The sequence below is a fragment of the Mesocricetus auratus genome, unplaced genomic scaffold, assembly GCF_017639785.1.
Source record: "Mesocricetus auratus isolate SY011 unplaced genomic scaffold, BCM_Maur_2.0 Super-Scaffold_100021, whole genome shotgun sequence".
Lineage (NCBI taxonomy): Eukaryota > Metazoa > Chordata > Mammalia > Rodentia > Cricetidae > Mesocricetus > Mesocricetus auratus.
In genome coordinates, this window is record NW_024429202.1 from 25,097,902 (window position 1) to 25,115,006 (window position 17,105).

Consider the following 17,105-nt stretch of genomic DNA (forward strand, 5'->3'; position numbering starts at 1 on the left):
ATACAACAATGTGTATTAAATAACGACTAATGCATGACTGTAAAACTTTCTTCTAGGGGACTGGAGAGATAGCTCAGTGGTTAAGAGCCCTGGCTGCTCTTCCAGAAGACCGGAGTTCAATTCCCAGCACCCACATGGCAGCTCACAGCTGTCTGTAACTCCAGTTCCAGAGGATCTGGCATCCTCACACAGACCTATATGCAGGCAAAACATCGATGAACATAAAATAAAAATAAAATAAAAAAACTTTCTTCTATTAATTTTGCCATTTTTAGTGATCACTCCTCTAGCAAGTAATCCATTTTCACAATGTAGGGATGAAACTACTTGAGATACTGCATTTTTCTAAACCCCCGTTAAAGATAGTTAATTAAATGTATTAACATAAAGACTTTCAAAGGTTTGTTTTGTTTTGTTGGCTCTATAAGAAGAAGTTTATCTATGTACCCTAGCTGGCTTGAATGTTTGTCTATACAATCTCAGTCTTCTGAGTGGCAAGATTAAAAGCATACACCACCATGCATAGTTATAATTATTGACTGTTTTAAACCCACACATCTAGTATACCCTTGGTTTTGATTCATCTCACTCATTTCTGACTCTTCTACACAGTTATCAACATGGAGCTAGGAGAACAGGTTAGTTCTGGTAAAGAAAAAGGGATTGTTACATAAAGCAATGCCATTTTCCTTGTTTTGGCATATTTTCATGTCCTCCTTTGGTGGCTGTGTTCTGTGACCCAAGAGACTACAGCACATTGGCCTGATTTGCTCATGATGGAAAGGAAAAGGTCCTGTCTACTAACTTGTTTCTTGAGATTTTCCACTAATGCTTTTTACAGGCTAACCAGTATTCCTCTCTACACTATTTTCATATGGCTTGTTTTCCTTTTTGGATATTGGAATTTTGTTAGTTGCATTTTTGTCAATTTATGAGATTGTTGATGCTATTTTAATTTATTGTGTTATAAGTTACTATTACTTTTTTAAAAATTAGACAACTCTACATTCCTAGGAGAAGAGCTCATTTCTGCTTACAAACTAATTAAAAAATCATCTCTTCCAATTTTCTAGGAGTTTATAATATTTCTTTGTAACTTCACTAATTAAGACAAGTAAAGTTATATTTCACTTTGTTGGAAAGTTTTTGAATAATATAGTAAGTGTGACATATTTTCTGGGCATGAATTATTTTAATCATCTAAACTTAAGATATTCAATGACTTTTAGTTTTGTTTTATAAGTAGTTCAGACACTTCATCTAAATTTTTAATTTAGCATAAATTTGTTCATAATTTTCCAATGTGACATTTTAATCTGTAGAAACAGATGAAACAGATGATATGATTTCTTACATTACATATATTAGAATATGTGTCTTGTATTTATTTATGTATTTATTTTCTTGAGTGTTCATTTTAAATAATTTCTGTGTCTATGCCCTTGATTTTATTACCCTTTATCCTAGATTGTCTATTCTACTTCAGTTTCATTTTGTGTATCATTCAGTTTGACATTATATGCCTTTGATCTGAAGAATTTCAATCTGAGCACTTTTTATCCCATATCTAGTTAGGGAACTGTTTCATTATATGAAACATAGTTTATAATTGCTTTTTTAATTGCCTTACAGCTAAAGCCAATGTGGGTGTCAGTATGGGTAAAGTTGCAACTCACTGGGGGTTTGTTGTTGTTTGTCTCTTTCTCTTGTTGTAAATCATCCCTCACTGTTTCTTTGTATTAAAAATGTTATCCAGTGCATTCAAGTTGAAAGAAAAAAATAGCTTTTATGAGCCAGCTGGTTTACTGGAATGATTTTGATATCACAATTTTATCTAATAACACTGAGTTTAGATCTCATCAAGCTCTAAAGAGTCGATATCCAACCTGCCCACAAATTACTGAACTATCATTTATTGCTCATTCTGCTGTAATGTGAGCTACTCAAGCCCATTTCTCTCATGCCCTTACTCACATTTTTGTTTCTCTTGCTAGACCTTTTCTGAGTCCTTATGCTGTCTTTTGATTTTGAGAACATATTGTCTGTTCATTTCCCATTAACTGCAGTCTGTGCTTTCACTGTTTATGCTAACTTGGCCAGTGCCTGCAGTCTTCATTTTCTTTCTAATTGTAAGTGATGCTGTACCCAAAGATGTGTTACCTAGTGGCCCAGGAAGATGTCAGGATATTAGAAAAAGAATGAAGTTTTTTAAAAAATGGATAACTGGATACTGTTGGGGAATGTAAGGCATTTAAAATACTTTCCCCTGATTGTTGTTTGCCTTGCAGTCCTCATTTAAGCTCTGATGCCATAAATGTGGGTACCAATTCCTTATCCTTCATCAAAGTGCAATTGTAAAGATGTATTTGTTTTGTTCATGATGTGACATACTTTGGACTGCTTAGATGTCAGCAGTTCCTGAGAAGGGGTTTTATTATTGCCATGTCTACAGTAATTAGCTAAGAAATATCTAGCTCACTCTATGCCTGTATGAACATACATGTAGCTGTTTCTGTTTGACTTCAACTCAGTAACATATGCTAAATCTGCCATCCTGTCTTTTCACAGTGTGGTCACTCAATTTTATATTACTGTGAATGTTCCATTGTCCACATATACCATCCAGTTCTACCATTCCCCATAGATGAATTCTTAGTTGTTAAGAAGGTCTAGTGCTCAAGAATAAAGGCATTTTCAAACATCCTTGTGCAGGTTAATGTGGGACCATAAATCTTCGACTCGCTTGAGGGGGGAAGAAAGGCATTATTTCTCCACTATAAGGGTAGAAAATGTTCATTTCTGTAACACACCATCAAATCTTTTTTTTTCTTCTTTTTGGTTTTTTGAGACAGGGTTTCTCTATATTAAATCTTAATGCAAAGTGACTGTGCTGTTTCAAATCCTCACCAGGAACAGACATTTCTTGTTGTTCTGTGGTATTGTATTATAAGTCTTTTATATTTTCCAAATTTTAGTAGGAATACACTGGCATATTATTGCATCAGTTTGCCGCTGGCTCGAGGTACATGTTGTCAAACATCTTTTCAGAGGCTTATTTCCCATGTGATATCTTCTTTGCTGAATCACCATTACCCTACCTTCTACCCATTTCCTAACTCTTTTTTTTTCATTGGCTTTTAAGCATTCTTTGTGTCTAGAACAAAAGTCTTCTATCAGATATGCTTTTATAAATTTTGCCAAGTAAATGCCCTTTCTTCTCATTCTTTTGAAATCCTGATGGGTTGTTTCCTTTAGCCTGCATAAATTTTCAAGCTACTTGTAATATCCAAATTTCTGCTTATATTAATCATTGTGATACATGTAAATTCTTTTGTTGTGTTCTGTCAGTACTTGATAACTCATCTAATATTGATTTATGAATAAAGATATTTATATTCTAAATAGTAATAAAATATATTCGAATATTTTGATAGTTTCCTAGGTTTCTAAAACTGACTACTGTACAAAAAACTTAGGGGAATAACAAGAATGATTTGTGATAGCTAGTTGTTTGCCTTGAGAGATATAACTCTGTAAAGAGAAGCTTTTCCTTGCTAGCTGCTTTGGTTTATCACCTGCCAGTCGCCTGGGCTCTGCCACATTGTAGTCCCCAAATAACACACAAGACACTGTATTAATTATGACGCTGTTGGCCTTGCTTGTTTCTTACTAGCTAGCTCTGACTTAAGTAATTACCCCATAATTGTTAATCTAAGTATGTTTCTTACCGGAGAATAGTTCCGGGCTTCCTACCCCATGGCGGTTACATCTCGAACTCTCCTGTGTTTCTCCTTCCCAGAATCCTCCTGGACTCCTAGTCCCACCTATCTAGATTCCTATTGGCTCAACAGTGTTTTATTGACATAAGACTTCCCCAATATAACTCAACTATAAAAATGTCAATAACTTAAAAAGTATAAGGTGCAGTAATATATTATATGTTATATATTATATATGTATATGCATTTATATATAATATCCCACTGAGTCTAACTAGTGTCACCTATTTCTGCATAGCAGTGGGGCCATCCACTGGTGGGTGGGCAACCTACCAATGACCTCTGCTCCAAAGAATATTATTCTCTCTCCTCAGAAAGCCATCATCTGCATAGCTCCTCAGGTATGGGTTGGGTCTCATAAACTAGTTCCCGTTCAAGTTGAAATTTTGAGTGTCTAGACCTTGTAAAGCTTTGTGGTTGGTATCCACAACTGATATAAGTTCATTCCCACTGTAGCTGTGCCATGTGGATGAGATAGTTTTTCACAGTACTTGTTAATCACAAAGATAGGAAGGGAAAGACCACTAAACCAAATCATCTTGCCCAAATTAATTAAAGCAAGCAATTCATTTAAGTAAGCTTTTATATTTGTGTGCAGGGACTGCCTCCCCCTAAGCATTAGATTTGAGGAAGACAAGGCTTTATAGCTCAGAAGCAGGAGGTTTCCAAATGGGGGATTGGGAGGGCAGTATAGGCAGGGTTACAGGAGCAAAGCATAAACATAAGTTAGTCTTAAAGATATCGTGAATAAAAGAAATGATTGCAAACTAAATAGTTGTAACAAGGTAATCATAACCTTTTGAAACAAAGGCAGGGTTGCAAGATGGTCATAACAACCTTTTAAAACAGACATGGTTGCCATTTCCTGGAACAGGCAGTACAGAACTATTTGTTGTTAAGGTTACAAGTGGGGTGTAGTCCAATCCTTGACAAAGAGATTCAGTCATAAAACAGAAATGAGTCTATTTTGTATTTCCTGTAATATGTCTTTTAAGCCTAAGATGGATGTAGGCTAGTTCATCATTCTTTTCCCCAGACTCTGGCTCTTAGATTCATTCTTCCCACCTCTTCTAGGATGTTCCTGAGGCTTGCAGCTGAGGAGAGTTCTTATAAATGTCCCATTTAGGCTGATCAACCAGTCACTTATTTTCAGCTCATTGCCTAGTTAGTAGTCTCTGCATTAGATGTTGCCTACTGAAAAAAAAAGAAGCTTCTCTGACCACAACTGACAGCCCCACAGACCCCTGGGTATAAACCTATCATTCAGAAAGAAGTGACCAATGCGACCTTTTATCAAAACAGTAAGTGTAGTTCCCTACCCTACCCCCAGGTCCTATCACCTCCCAGCCATAAGTTTTTATATTGTTTACCATATCAGTTAGAAACTTCCTCCTGTGGAGCGGACTTCAAATGCAGTCAGATCAATTGATTACCCAACAACATTTTATAAATACCTATAAATTTTGAAACTGAATTGTAGGCTTCAAAACATCAAAATTGCAGGCATTAAGGAAAATTCAGTTTCGATTTTCACTAGTCAACAAAGAGGCCTGAAGTTGTAGACTTATTGATAGCAGTCCCTGCATCAACTCTGTTTATGGATAAAATTTCTACACATTTTTCTGAAATTATGCTTTCCACCATGGTTTTTTCATTTAAAAAGCTTTTGGAGTCATTAGAATGTTATTGTAAAAAGTGTCTTTAAAGAGCTTGCCTTATAAGTAAAAGTTAGCATAATATGTTAAATGACTTAAAATTCAATTTGGTTCCCATACCTTGTGCTTGACAAATTGTCAAGAAAAAAATTAAATAATATTCTCATTTGATCTTTGAAATTTTATGTATTTTATTGTATTTACTGGGTCCACTGAGATTATCTCATAATCCCTCCTCTCTGCCCTCTCTCTCCCTTAAAAGGAAGCAGTCTTGTTTGTTTTGACCGACTACACCTGTGGATGGTGGTCTGCCTTATGTTGGCCATATGCTGTATCACTCCATTGAAGAAAGCTGACCTCTCTCTTCCTGTAGCAATAAATTGCCATTACCTGCTTAGCTTAGAGTGGGACTATGTGCCTGCTTCCACTCCTCCATGCTGGAATTTTGTCTGAATTTGCTAAGAAACTTTAATGAACAAGCTTATAGTCATTTTGCCTTTATTTTGATAAACCAAACTTGGTATCTGTAGCAGCTCAAATCTGACATCTGTAGAATTTTTTTTTTGTATCCTAAATCTATCTTGAGGTAATAGCCATTTGGCAATACTAGCATAAGTTAAAAATCTTACAACAAATATTTGAATTCCTTGTTGTTCATTTCACAGATCTTTACAGGTAGACCTCATATGTCAATAGCTAATGTTTTATAGAGAAAATAAGCCATTCTAATAATCCTACATAATATATTCATTCAATCTGTTTTGTTATCATCACAAGTGGTGATGATTTTTGCATAGTTTATATTAAGGTTTTGAGAACAGGAAAAGAAAAAGAAGAGACATTGGAAACCAGAAGTTACCAACAGTAGTAACTTAAGGTTCAGAGCCAAAGACATTTTGAATTTCTGATACTGTTTTCTCTCATGAATACTATTATATAGGTTTTATATGCACTTTACACAGAATCATTCATTGGGTAGATTCTTAATAAACCTTAATTTACTCCTCATTGACTACATTTTTCTAATGGATTTTCTGATTTCTAATGTGAGCAGAGTAAAGCTCATTCTGCGCTGGCTCAGGGAAGGTACCTATTCTTTTGTTTTATTAAATAATCTTGACTAGCATTTTTTTTACAGTTTCCTATCCATTCCAGCTCAGTTATAAGTATGATATTGGCTCAGAGCCCACATTTCTCTTTACTTAGTTTTTACTGTTGCAACATGGGATGGCCTATTATAATTCATAATCTTCTGTCTTGGCTTCCAAGACAGGAGAATTTCAGACATTTGTCACTTCATCCAATTTCACTTTCTTGTTTATTTCTGTGGTTGGTAGAAGTTAATGTTTCTTCAGTTCTCTTTGTTATGCCCCAAAAGGATTAAAATCTACATTTCCTTTTTTGCTTACATTCATGTACTCATTTATTTGTGTGTGTGTGTGTGTGTGTGTGTGTGTGTTTGTGTGTGTATGTAGCAGGCTGCTACCACGACTACTGTGTGGAGGGAGAAGACAGCTTGCAGGTGTCATTCCTCTCCTTCCACCATGTAGATTTCCAGGATCACTCAGGTGGTCAGGCTTGGCAGCAAGTGCCATTATCCACAGAAGTATCTCATCAGCCTGTGGCCACAGTTTTAAATGTGTGGCACCAGTGCCTGCTGAGCCTTAATGGAGAGGATTTGGCAGGAAAAGAGTCCCTGACTGAACCCCCAGGTTGCCTATTAACACCTGCCATTACCTGCCATCTAAATGTAAGTTAAATAATCTTCCCAATTTGTATTTTGGCAAAATGCCACCAGAGCAGATGGACAAGACTGTATGTAACAGGAAATTATGCGTATACATTTGATGTGCGGACTGTGCGTATTATTCCTCTCTAAGAACATCCAAGCATCCTTCTGCTCTCAGCAACTTTTGTATGTACTGTTTACACCATATGCCAGCACAGTGGGAGGGCCTTATCTGAGAGGCAAAAGGGAACACTCACACATTTCACAGAAACTGTTTCACAGAGTAAATTTATCTCATTCAGGGAAAGGAATATATGAAAGTATTCTGAGCACACATGTTGTTATTTCAAGTAATATATTTCCAAAAACAAGTTTAGTAGTTTTTAAAAAAAGGAAAACAATTTGGAAATAACAGAAAGCAATAGCAATGTGTTACTTTGTACCAGAACACCCTTAAACTATTGGAAGTCCATATTCCTTTTCTCACATCTTCACACTCATTCAAAAAGCAACTTGTTCACTGCCACCATAGTTTTCCTACTAATGAAATTGTTCTACTCCCTGACTTTAAATAGTTCTCATGTCTGCCAACCTCTGAGTCTTTCTGTGTCTCCCACTAAGTGATGCATTACACAATTTGTATTTTTTCTTTAAATTCACAGTATTGTATTTTTCAGTTATTGGTAGTGAGTCTAATATTCCACCCATATTAAAGTAGGAGAATGTCAGTCACACTGATTCAGTCACAGTATAGGGTGTGGCGGATGGAATAACTTCCATCAGCATTGATACAAATGTGTGTGCCAAAGCTCTCAGCTCTGTGATTTTTAGGAACTTGATTTTGTCAGAATTCTACATTTCCACTCGAGTCTGTGGAAAACTGAATGCTAATAGTGGATTAAACATGGAGGGATTTTGTTAGGGAAAGTACTCTTGTGACAAAATATAGTTATAGGGAAATAAGGACAGATTTTCCATACAATGTCTGAAGCCAAGAAACAAGAAGTGGGAGTTTCTGAATTTCTCTGATGTGCTGAAGTTAAAAAAATACATTTAGCAACTCCATAAAGGTATCCTTAAAATACAGGAATGCAGTGTCTCCTCCGGAATAGACTTATTTTAGCATCAGGAGCTGAGAGAAGCTCTTGGTAACATAGCCTTGAGGATGTAGTATTTCAAAAGGTAGCAACTGCAGTTCATGGTCAGTTACACTTACAATTACTTGTCTCTATTCTCATAGTCATGATAAACCTGCAAAGTGATTAATCTCTCTCTTAAAGGGACCACTTCAGCTAAGCCCATAAGGAATTCAGTTGTATATTGTCAATAGTGGCTTTACTTACATGAAGAATTATTTTTCAGTGTGAAATATTCATATAACCAAGATCACCAGTCTTTCTTGCTTAATAGAATTTTCCAGAGCAGCAAAATAGAAGTGCCACTGAGTTGGTGATCTCACACACGAAACAAAGAGGTTCAATAAATGTCTCAAACTTTTATGATACCTAGAAATTTTATTCAGATATATTGAATTCCCTCTGAGATGGCACCTGACCCAAGACATAAATGATAACATGTAGGTCCAAAAACTTTCATCCAGAAATGTGGAGAATGACTGACTAAGCATGCCTTGAGGCACAACTCTCACATCCTATGCTGACAAATCATCACTGTTCTTGGAACCCTTAAACGAAATCAACACAGATCCTTAGTGGCTTTGATTCCTAGTCAATTTTTTTTATCCTGGGAAAAAGTGATTTGCAGGTGATGTTTCTCGAGTCTACCAGTTTGACAAGGAGAAGAGCGCTCCAAATGGCCTCTCCTGTATCTTAGAAAGGATAGCATTAGAGGCAGAGTGACTCGAAACTCTCCACCTGTTTTCCTACTTTCCAGAAAGCTGAGCCAGACTTCCCGACCTTTGATATAAGAGTTTCCAAGGCCAAAAAGCTAAAGTTCCAGTACACAAGCACTTTCCAGTCACGTTGCTTATGTTTTGTGCTTGGTTGAAAGGTTCATGCAGCCAATGCCAGGTCAAGGTTACTAGAACTTTGAAAGGCATGGATCCAGGAAGCCCTGAACAAACTGGGAACTGTTCTATCGTATCTGTCTGCTACAGAACAATGCCAGTCTACCCTTTTTTAATTCATAAGAACTCAGGATAAATACGGATTTACCTCAAAGAAGATGCTTCAGATACATTATATTCAGTAATATTCATGTGGAAATGATGGGATTTGTGTTCCATTTTGATGGTTGGCAGATATATTCCAGTGGCAGTGACAATTTTCTGCATTCCTGATACTAGTAAAATAATAGACATGTTTTGTTTGTTTTCCTCTAGTTTAGTTGGGACGTGAATATGAAAATTGGGAGTGAGAAACTGAATAATATATGAGTGTTAGAAACTACAGTTTTCACTGTATAGCTATTCTGTCAGCTGATAAACTCACCCTCACTATAATCAGGTGCTGAAGAGGATAAACATGGAAGCAATATGTTGAAAATCAGAAAATAACTACATAGGCATGAGTAGTCTTTTTGTTGTAATCAAGACAGTTTCTACAGCAGGTAGAAACCTGAGGTAAACCTGTGCATTAACAATCTCCCAGACCTTGTACAGCAGATGTGTGAAGCTGTCTGCAGTTTATTTATTTCAATTCACTTAACACATACATTCATTTTTACACTGAGCTAAACTGGCATCATTTACTGATAAACTGGACTTTTATTTCAAGGATTGGCACTGTATGGCATGACTGTTGGCTCAACCTCTGCAAAAAGATTTAAGTTTTAAGACATAGACTTGCCCCTAGTGTTAGATTATAACATAGGTAGATAGCACATAAATATATCCTAGAGACAAATATCATGGCCGGGCATTGGTAGCACACGCCTTTAATCCCAGCACTCTGGAGGCAGAGGCAGGCGGATCTCTGTGAATTTGAGGCCAGCCTGGTACACAGAGAGAGTTCCAGGACAGCCTCCAAAACAATACAGAGAAATCCTGTCTCAAAAAACAAAACACAAAAAAAATCATATTGGCAATTTGGCACAAATAACCAACTACTCCATTTTATACTGTTCCACAGGGTGTGTGTATGTGTGTCTGTCTCTCTGTTTGTGCATCTCTGTCTATGAATGAGTGTTTGCATGTGTGTATATATATTAGAAGAGGAAATAATTAAAACTAGTACTTTACATTAAAGGTTAACTCCCTCTATAGTGACTTAGACCTACTTTTTAGTTCTTTGTAAATGACCAACTATTACACTTCCTGAAGGTTATGATGGTGACATTTGATTCACGTAGTGACTCCCACTTTCCGTGGATAAGACACATAAGGGAGTTTCTTGGTTTGAAAATCTTGCAGTCTGGGTTCTTTGGTAGAAGTCCACAGCTTTCTGTGTCTAAAGCAGAGTCTTTTACTGCACCTTATTTTACTGAATCGAAGTCAGTCTCACCTGCTCTGAATCGTGGGACTGTTCCATTTTGGATTGTGACTCATAAACTACTTGAATATCATGTACTTATAATCTACACAAATTCACCCAAGTGCAGTTTATTTTCCATAATATTGATGTTGAAAGCTGTAGTTGAGATACCTTCTGTGTACTTATACCATATTGTCGCCCCCCCCTGATAAAGCCTAAAATGATAGTTAAGAGAATTGAATCCAGTGTCATGAAGAGTACTTCTTAGTGAAAGAAGCATCTTCATTTTCTCTATACGATAAGAGGTTTGAAGAGATTTGCATCTTCTTTAATTTCATTTCAGGGGTCTTGTACATATATAATGATCAAGGCAACAGGCAAAGCTGTTTTGTTTGTTTTGTTACACATTAGCCAAGATTAACCTAGATTTCAGGATGTTCTCAGGCAGTCCCTGCACTGCCTGGGAACATCCTTTCCTACCTCAGACTCTTGAGTACCAGGTTCTGGCATCGGTGCTTTGAAGCAAGGCATGGAGCCAGACTCAGCTCTGGCCACACAATACTGTTGTCTTCTTTTATTTTCTTGTGTTTGAAATGCTGACAGAATTTGGGGGTCTCTCACATGCTAAATAAATGTTTCATCCCTGAACTGTGTCCTCAACCTTTTTCTTATTGTTTGTGGTGTGTGTTTCAGGGCTAAGGACCCAAAGTCTGATAGTAATTCATCGTGTTGTGTTTTTATTTTTTCTTCTAGGACTACAATGATGAAATTCGCCAAGAACAACTCCGGGAGTTGTCTTACTTAAATGGCTCAGAAGAGTCTGGCCGTGGCCGAGGTCTTAGAGGCAGAGGAATCAGAATAACTCCCATAGCTCCTTCAAGGTACCTGAGTTCTCACTCTTAGTAGATTACCAGAAAATGGTGACTGCAGACCTGTGATGTTCTGCTCTGTGTCATGATTCCAAACAGAATTAAACAATCTTATCAACACACACCACAATAAGACAGTGAGACTGGATGCTTCAATAGCACCTATAATAACAGCCTCATCAAGGCCCAAGTCATAACAAAATAGTAAGGATAGGTGGTAAAAGAGCACCTAAGAGATTACACACACTAACACGGCATATCTTTTGAAATTGAGATAACCACTGAGGAACTGAGCAACAAAGGTTGAGTGGACTAAGTGTGGTAGCCTGTGGCTTTAATCCTAGAACTCAAGATAACGAGAAAGGTGGGTCTCTGTGAGTTCAATACAAGCCTGATTGTCATGGTGAGTTCCAGGCCAGCCATGGAAGTAGTTTTAAACATGAAACAACAGCAAAAGTTGGGTAGAACATTAAAATGTTAACCTAAAATAGTGGATACATTGTGACTCCAGAATTCCTGATTGTAAACAGCTATCCTTACAGAATAAGGTGGGAACCTGAGTGACATCTCTTCCCTGCTCAGTCCCTAGGATTAGGGCATAGAGATTACACAGCCCTTTGCTTTTTTAAAAGCAGAAAGTCTTCACATGATGGAAAGCTACATATTTTATCCATGTCATATACGGTTCTTAAAAGGAAATAATACTGTCAAGTTGATAGACAAATGAATTAGATCTATCTCCATCGCTTAAGAAAAACCAGAAGCTCATGTTAGCCTGACTAAAAGCATGGTTATATAAAAATCATACACATATTTTGCTTTGCAAGATCCTTGATGATAATAAAAACCATTTGGTTTCATAGAGTTCTGATTTTTTAAGAACTTTTTAACAGAAAACATTAGTTTGCAAAGAGGCAAAGATGCCTCCATGCTCTAATACCAAAGGCAAAGACAAAACAGAAAATATAACTCAGATAAACATTCCTGAACATATTTTCCATAGACAGACTAGAAACATCAAAAACTAAGGCATAGTGGGAAGTCTGGGGTCATGGGATTGTCTTCCAAAGATGATGTAACTTTTACTCTGTCTTGGGCTTTCTTTTGCAATGCTTCCCCACAAACTCAACAGCTTTGCCTGACTTGCTGTCCTGTATCTATTCTGGTACCCCTACACTCTGCCTGGACTTACCAGAGGCTTTAAACCAGAGTTCCCAGTCATGGCCTGGAACTGGAAAAATAAAAGGCCAAAATAAACTTTTTTCTATTTAAAAGTTACGCCGCCCACACACACCCTACCTGCAGTCCTCACAACAGGTTGTGCTATCCATTCACTTACTTCTCTATTTCCCTGACTCTCATATTTGTAAAGGACGTACCCTAAAAGAATATTTCATCTGTCACAATAAAAGTATCTTTAGGTATGGCAAATTATTCTGTAATTTTAATTAATGCCCCAAACATTTCAATCATTATGAATACAACACTATTTTTAAATTTAATATTTTAAAATCTTGCTCATTTATCGGAGGAAATTAAGGATTCCCAAATGGGATACTCAGCAGTTAACTATGAATGTGGATCAATGTGGAAATTACATCTGCCTAAAGGAAAAGACCAAAAAATTTTCCAGAGCTTCTTTTCATATTTCATCTTAAAAACTAAACAGCAAACATTGCAATACTTTGCCAGATCATTTTCTTATTGATACTTGTTGATCTGATGTAACACTTTATATTATTAGATCAGCAATTCATAAAACTTGCCTTTCTAGTCTGATTTTGTTGGATGCTGAAGTGGCATCCTTTTGAATCATCTTAATTAGGTTAATCCTAGGGTCTGAAAAATAAAACCTCACCATGTTTGTGGTTCAGAAATGTCATTTTTAACAGTTTAGCAGGTATACCTTAACTACATAATTGGTAGACCAAAAAAAATCCACTCCATTCTTCTGCATTCTTTGAGAGTCTAACTACTTAAAAAAATTCACTTATCATATTATGAAACCTTAAAAGCAAATAATAATAGATTTGGTCTATTATTAACATAGGTAATCAGATGCTTGAAGGAACCTTAGGGGAGAAATGTTTCTTTTGACCCAGAGTATTTGCCTAATTTGAATTGACTTTATCTTTGGTAAATCTTTTTTTTTTATTTAAATTAGAAACAAGCTTGCTTCACATGTCATTCCCAGCTCCCTCTCCCTCCCCTCCTCCCCCACCCCCTTCAATCTTTCCCCAAACCCCTGCCCAATTCATAATCCACTCTCCAGGGAGGGTGAGGTCCATCATGGGTATCTCCAAATCTGTCATATCATCCAGGCGGGGCCTAGACCCTCCCCCATGTGTCCAGGCTGAGACAGCATCCCTCCATGTGGAATGCATGGGCTCCCAAAGTCCATCTGGATGCCAGGGATAGATGCTAATCTATTGCCCAAGGCCCAAAAGAATGCTAAGGCCTCCTCACTGACACCAGCGTTAAGAGGGTCTGGATCAGTCCAATGCTGGCCTCTCAACTATCAGTCTGTGGCCCATGAGCTCCCCCTTGTTCAGGTCAGCTGTTTCTGTGGGTTTTACCCACCCAGTCTTAACCCCTTTGCTCATCACTCCTCCCTCTCTGCCACTGGGTTCCAGGAGTTTAGTTCAGTGTTAGCTGTGGGTGTCTGCTTCTGCTTCCTTCAGCCACTGGATGAAAGCTCTAGGATGGCATACAAGGAAGTCATTAATCACATTATCGGAGAGGGGCATTTAAGGTAGCCTCTCCACTATTGGTTAGATTGCCAGTAAATCTTTATTCTAAAGTTTTAATTTGTTTCTTCATTGAGTAAATAATGAAACCCTATTATCATTAAAGGCAGATTTTGAGTGATTTTGTGGACAACAATAAGAACTAACATACACAACTAAGAAAGAGAATTTCAGGCCAATATCCCTCATGAAAGTTGATGCAAAAATACTCAATAAAGTACTGGCAAATCAGATCCAAGAACACATCAGAAAACTCATCCACCATGATAGAGTAGGCTTCATCCCAGGCATGCAGGGTTGGTTCAATATATGAAAATACATCAATGTAATCCACCATATAAACAAGCTGAGAAAGAAAAATCACATTATCATCTCACCAGATGATTAAAAAGCCTTTGACAAAATCCAACACCCCTTCTTGAGAAAGGTCTTGGAGAGATCTGGGATAACAGGAACTTACCTCAACATAATAAAAGCTATATACAGCAAACCGACAGCCAACATCAAACTAAATGGACAGAAACTCAACACAATTCCTCTAAGATCAGGAACAAGACAAGGCTGTCCACTCTCTACATACATCTTCAATATTTCACTTGAAGTTCTAGCTAGAGCAATATGATAACAAAAGGAGATCAAGGGGATACAAATTGGAAAGGAAGAGGTCAAGCTTTCACTATTTGCAGATGATATGATAGTTTACATTATTTTAAAACATGGTTATAACATTTACAAGCAGGAGAGCTGGCTCAATGGTTAAGAGCACTTCTAGCTCTTCCAGAGGATCCCAGTTTAATTCCCAGCACCCATGTCAGGCGGCTCACAATCACTTGTAAAAAAAATAGAACTGAACTAACATAGAGAACTAATAAAGTTACAAAAGAGGTGTAATCACACCTGTTTTTTTATTTCAGAAAGAATCTCAGAATTGCTGTGGTAATAAGAATTAGAGCAATTGGCTGGGTTCCAGGGAAAGAAGTGGCAAAAGAGACAGATCATGACTGGGTAGACAATGAAGGCAAACCCATGACCCAAGGCTGGCAGAAATGAGCAGCACTTGAAATACAGAGAGACCAAGCAGGGAAAAGAGTAAAAGTCCAAAGAAACATTTTCCAGATAATAGTTTGGAGACATAACTCAGGAGGCCCAGGATCATGGGAACTGTAAGAGGAAATTGGTAGGCTCATCCAAGTGTCTTCCCAGCGTGCCAAAAATAAGAACTGAAGAGATGACATGTGGTTCAGAAATGAGCATGAAATGAAGATTACATGCAGAAAATGCTCTTTGAAGAAGTCAGAAACTAAAAGAATACTGTACTAGGGATTTAGCCCTGGACAGTATCCTAAAATAGATGATGCATGTTTTAGGTTGAATAGGAGAAGGCAATGGTGTTAATATTGCCAGGAAATGACAGAACATACAAATGAGAATAAGACAGTCTCTGGATAAGGTTTTGCTAAGTCTGGGTCTAAGATCAGTTGAAGAAGAAATGTAGTGAAAGACCAGAATCAATATGAGCATGACATAATTGCAAGGCAGAACAATATATAGATTTAGAAATCTAGATACACTCACTAGGAAAAATGATTATTCTAGGTCTAGGTAATTAAAATGTTTACCTGCCATTATTCTTTGATAATAGCCAAGACATGTAGTTTATTATCAACACATGGACATTTTGATAGTATTAAAATTCTAAACAAAACAGCAATTATTACACTAGTTGTCAGGTAAGTTTGGAGGTAAGTTACTGATGAGGAACAGGAACTTGGCAGCAGTATTTGTGACTTGTTTCAATGTTATGAGCAAATGCTCAACAAGAAATAACTTAAAGAAGGAAAGGTAGGTTCATTTTAGCTCTCAGTTTGAAAAGTACACAGTCCCTGGTTATTTAGAAAGATGCCATTTAAGATGACTTGTGATGGGAGCCTATGGCTGGGAGAGCTTTGTTCCTCATGTCTCAGCAGATCTCAAAGCAAAGAGCAGACTAGCCTGGGCTGTCCGCAGATAACTAATTCCTCCAGTAAGGCTCCCTGTCCTACAGATTCTACAACCTCCCAAAGCATCACTAAGAGCTGCACACCACGTCTTCACACATTTCAAACACAAACAGCGACTGAGAGGCTCAGGGAAGCCGAGTTGCATTTCGCAAATATGTTTATGTCATATGATAACATTTGTTTGCCTTCCCAGCCATTGTACTTGGAGCTGGTACTGCAGCTTTGGGTCTCTTATGTCCTCGGCTCTAGGCTACTGTTTTGTATACTGTCTATGAATAAGCTGGGTAAGCCAAGAATTCCCTTCCAACACTCATTTTCTTCGAGGATTAAAGAGCCAGTTGATGGCTATTCAGAGCAAACAGTGTAATCCGCCCCTCCATGTGATGGCACAGCTGAACACGATGATTGTTGAGCATTCCAAAGATACAGTTTTTCTCAAAGCTTTAGCATTCCTGCTGATAACAGTGCTTTCTAGAGGTCAACTTTCAGGCACAATAAAAAGTGAAATAGCCATGTATTTGCCCAAGGATTTCAGATAAACACCCTTTCTAAACGTTTCAGAATGTCATAAAAAATGGCTGAATCCTTTGATCTCATGCTTTTGCTCAGAGCACTTTTGTGTTAAGTCTGCAGTACAGAACATTCATTCAACCTTCTCATTGCTGAGCAGTATTTCAGCAGCCCCGGAGTTGCCATGTGAAAATGTGTCAGTGACTTCCCCATCTTAAGAGGTGACCAGCATGCTGATAAATCAGTGACACAAAACTTAAGCAGCTGCAGCTACACAGTGGCATCACTCTGGACAGAATGTCACATTTTATTAAGATGATTTTAAAAAAATATGACCACATTGTAGATCACTGTCAACAAGCCCCAGAATGAAGATAGTCTACAC

The 17,105-nt window shown here is 37.4% G+C and overlaps 1 protein-coding gene across 2 annotated transcripts in view; it reads left to right on the plus strand.

The window, feature by feature from the left end:
- Positions 1-17,105, plus strand: part of Khdrbs2 (KH RNA binding domain containing, signal transduction associated 2) — a 439,601-nt gene that overhangs the window by 241,716 nt on the left and 180,780 nt on the right. For both annotated transcript variants that reach the window (XR_005870125.1, XM_040729474.1), the window contains exon 5: positions 11,348-11,475. Coding sequence is in view for 1 of the 2 variants with exons in the window: in XM_040729474.1 (XP_040585408.1) it covers positions 11,348-11,475 (128 nt within the window). In the remaining variant the exon portion in view is untranslated. The remainder of the gene's footprint in view (positions 1-11,347; positions 11,476-17,105) is intronic.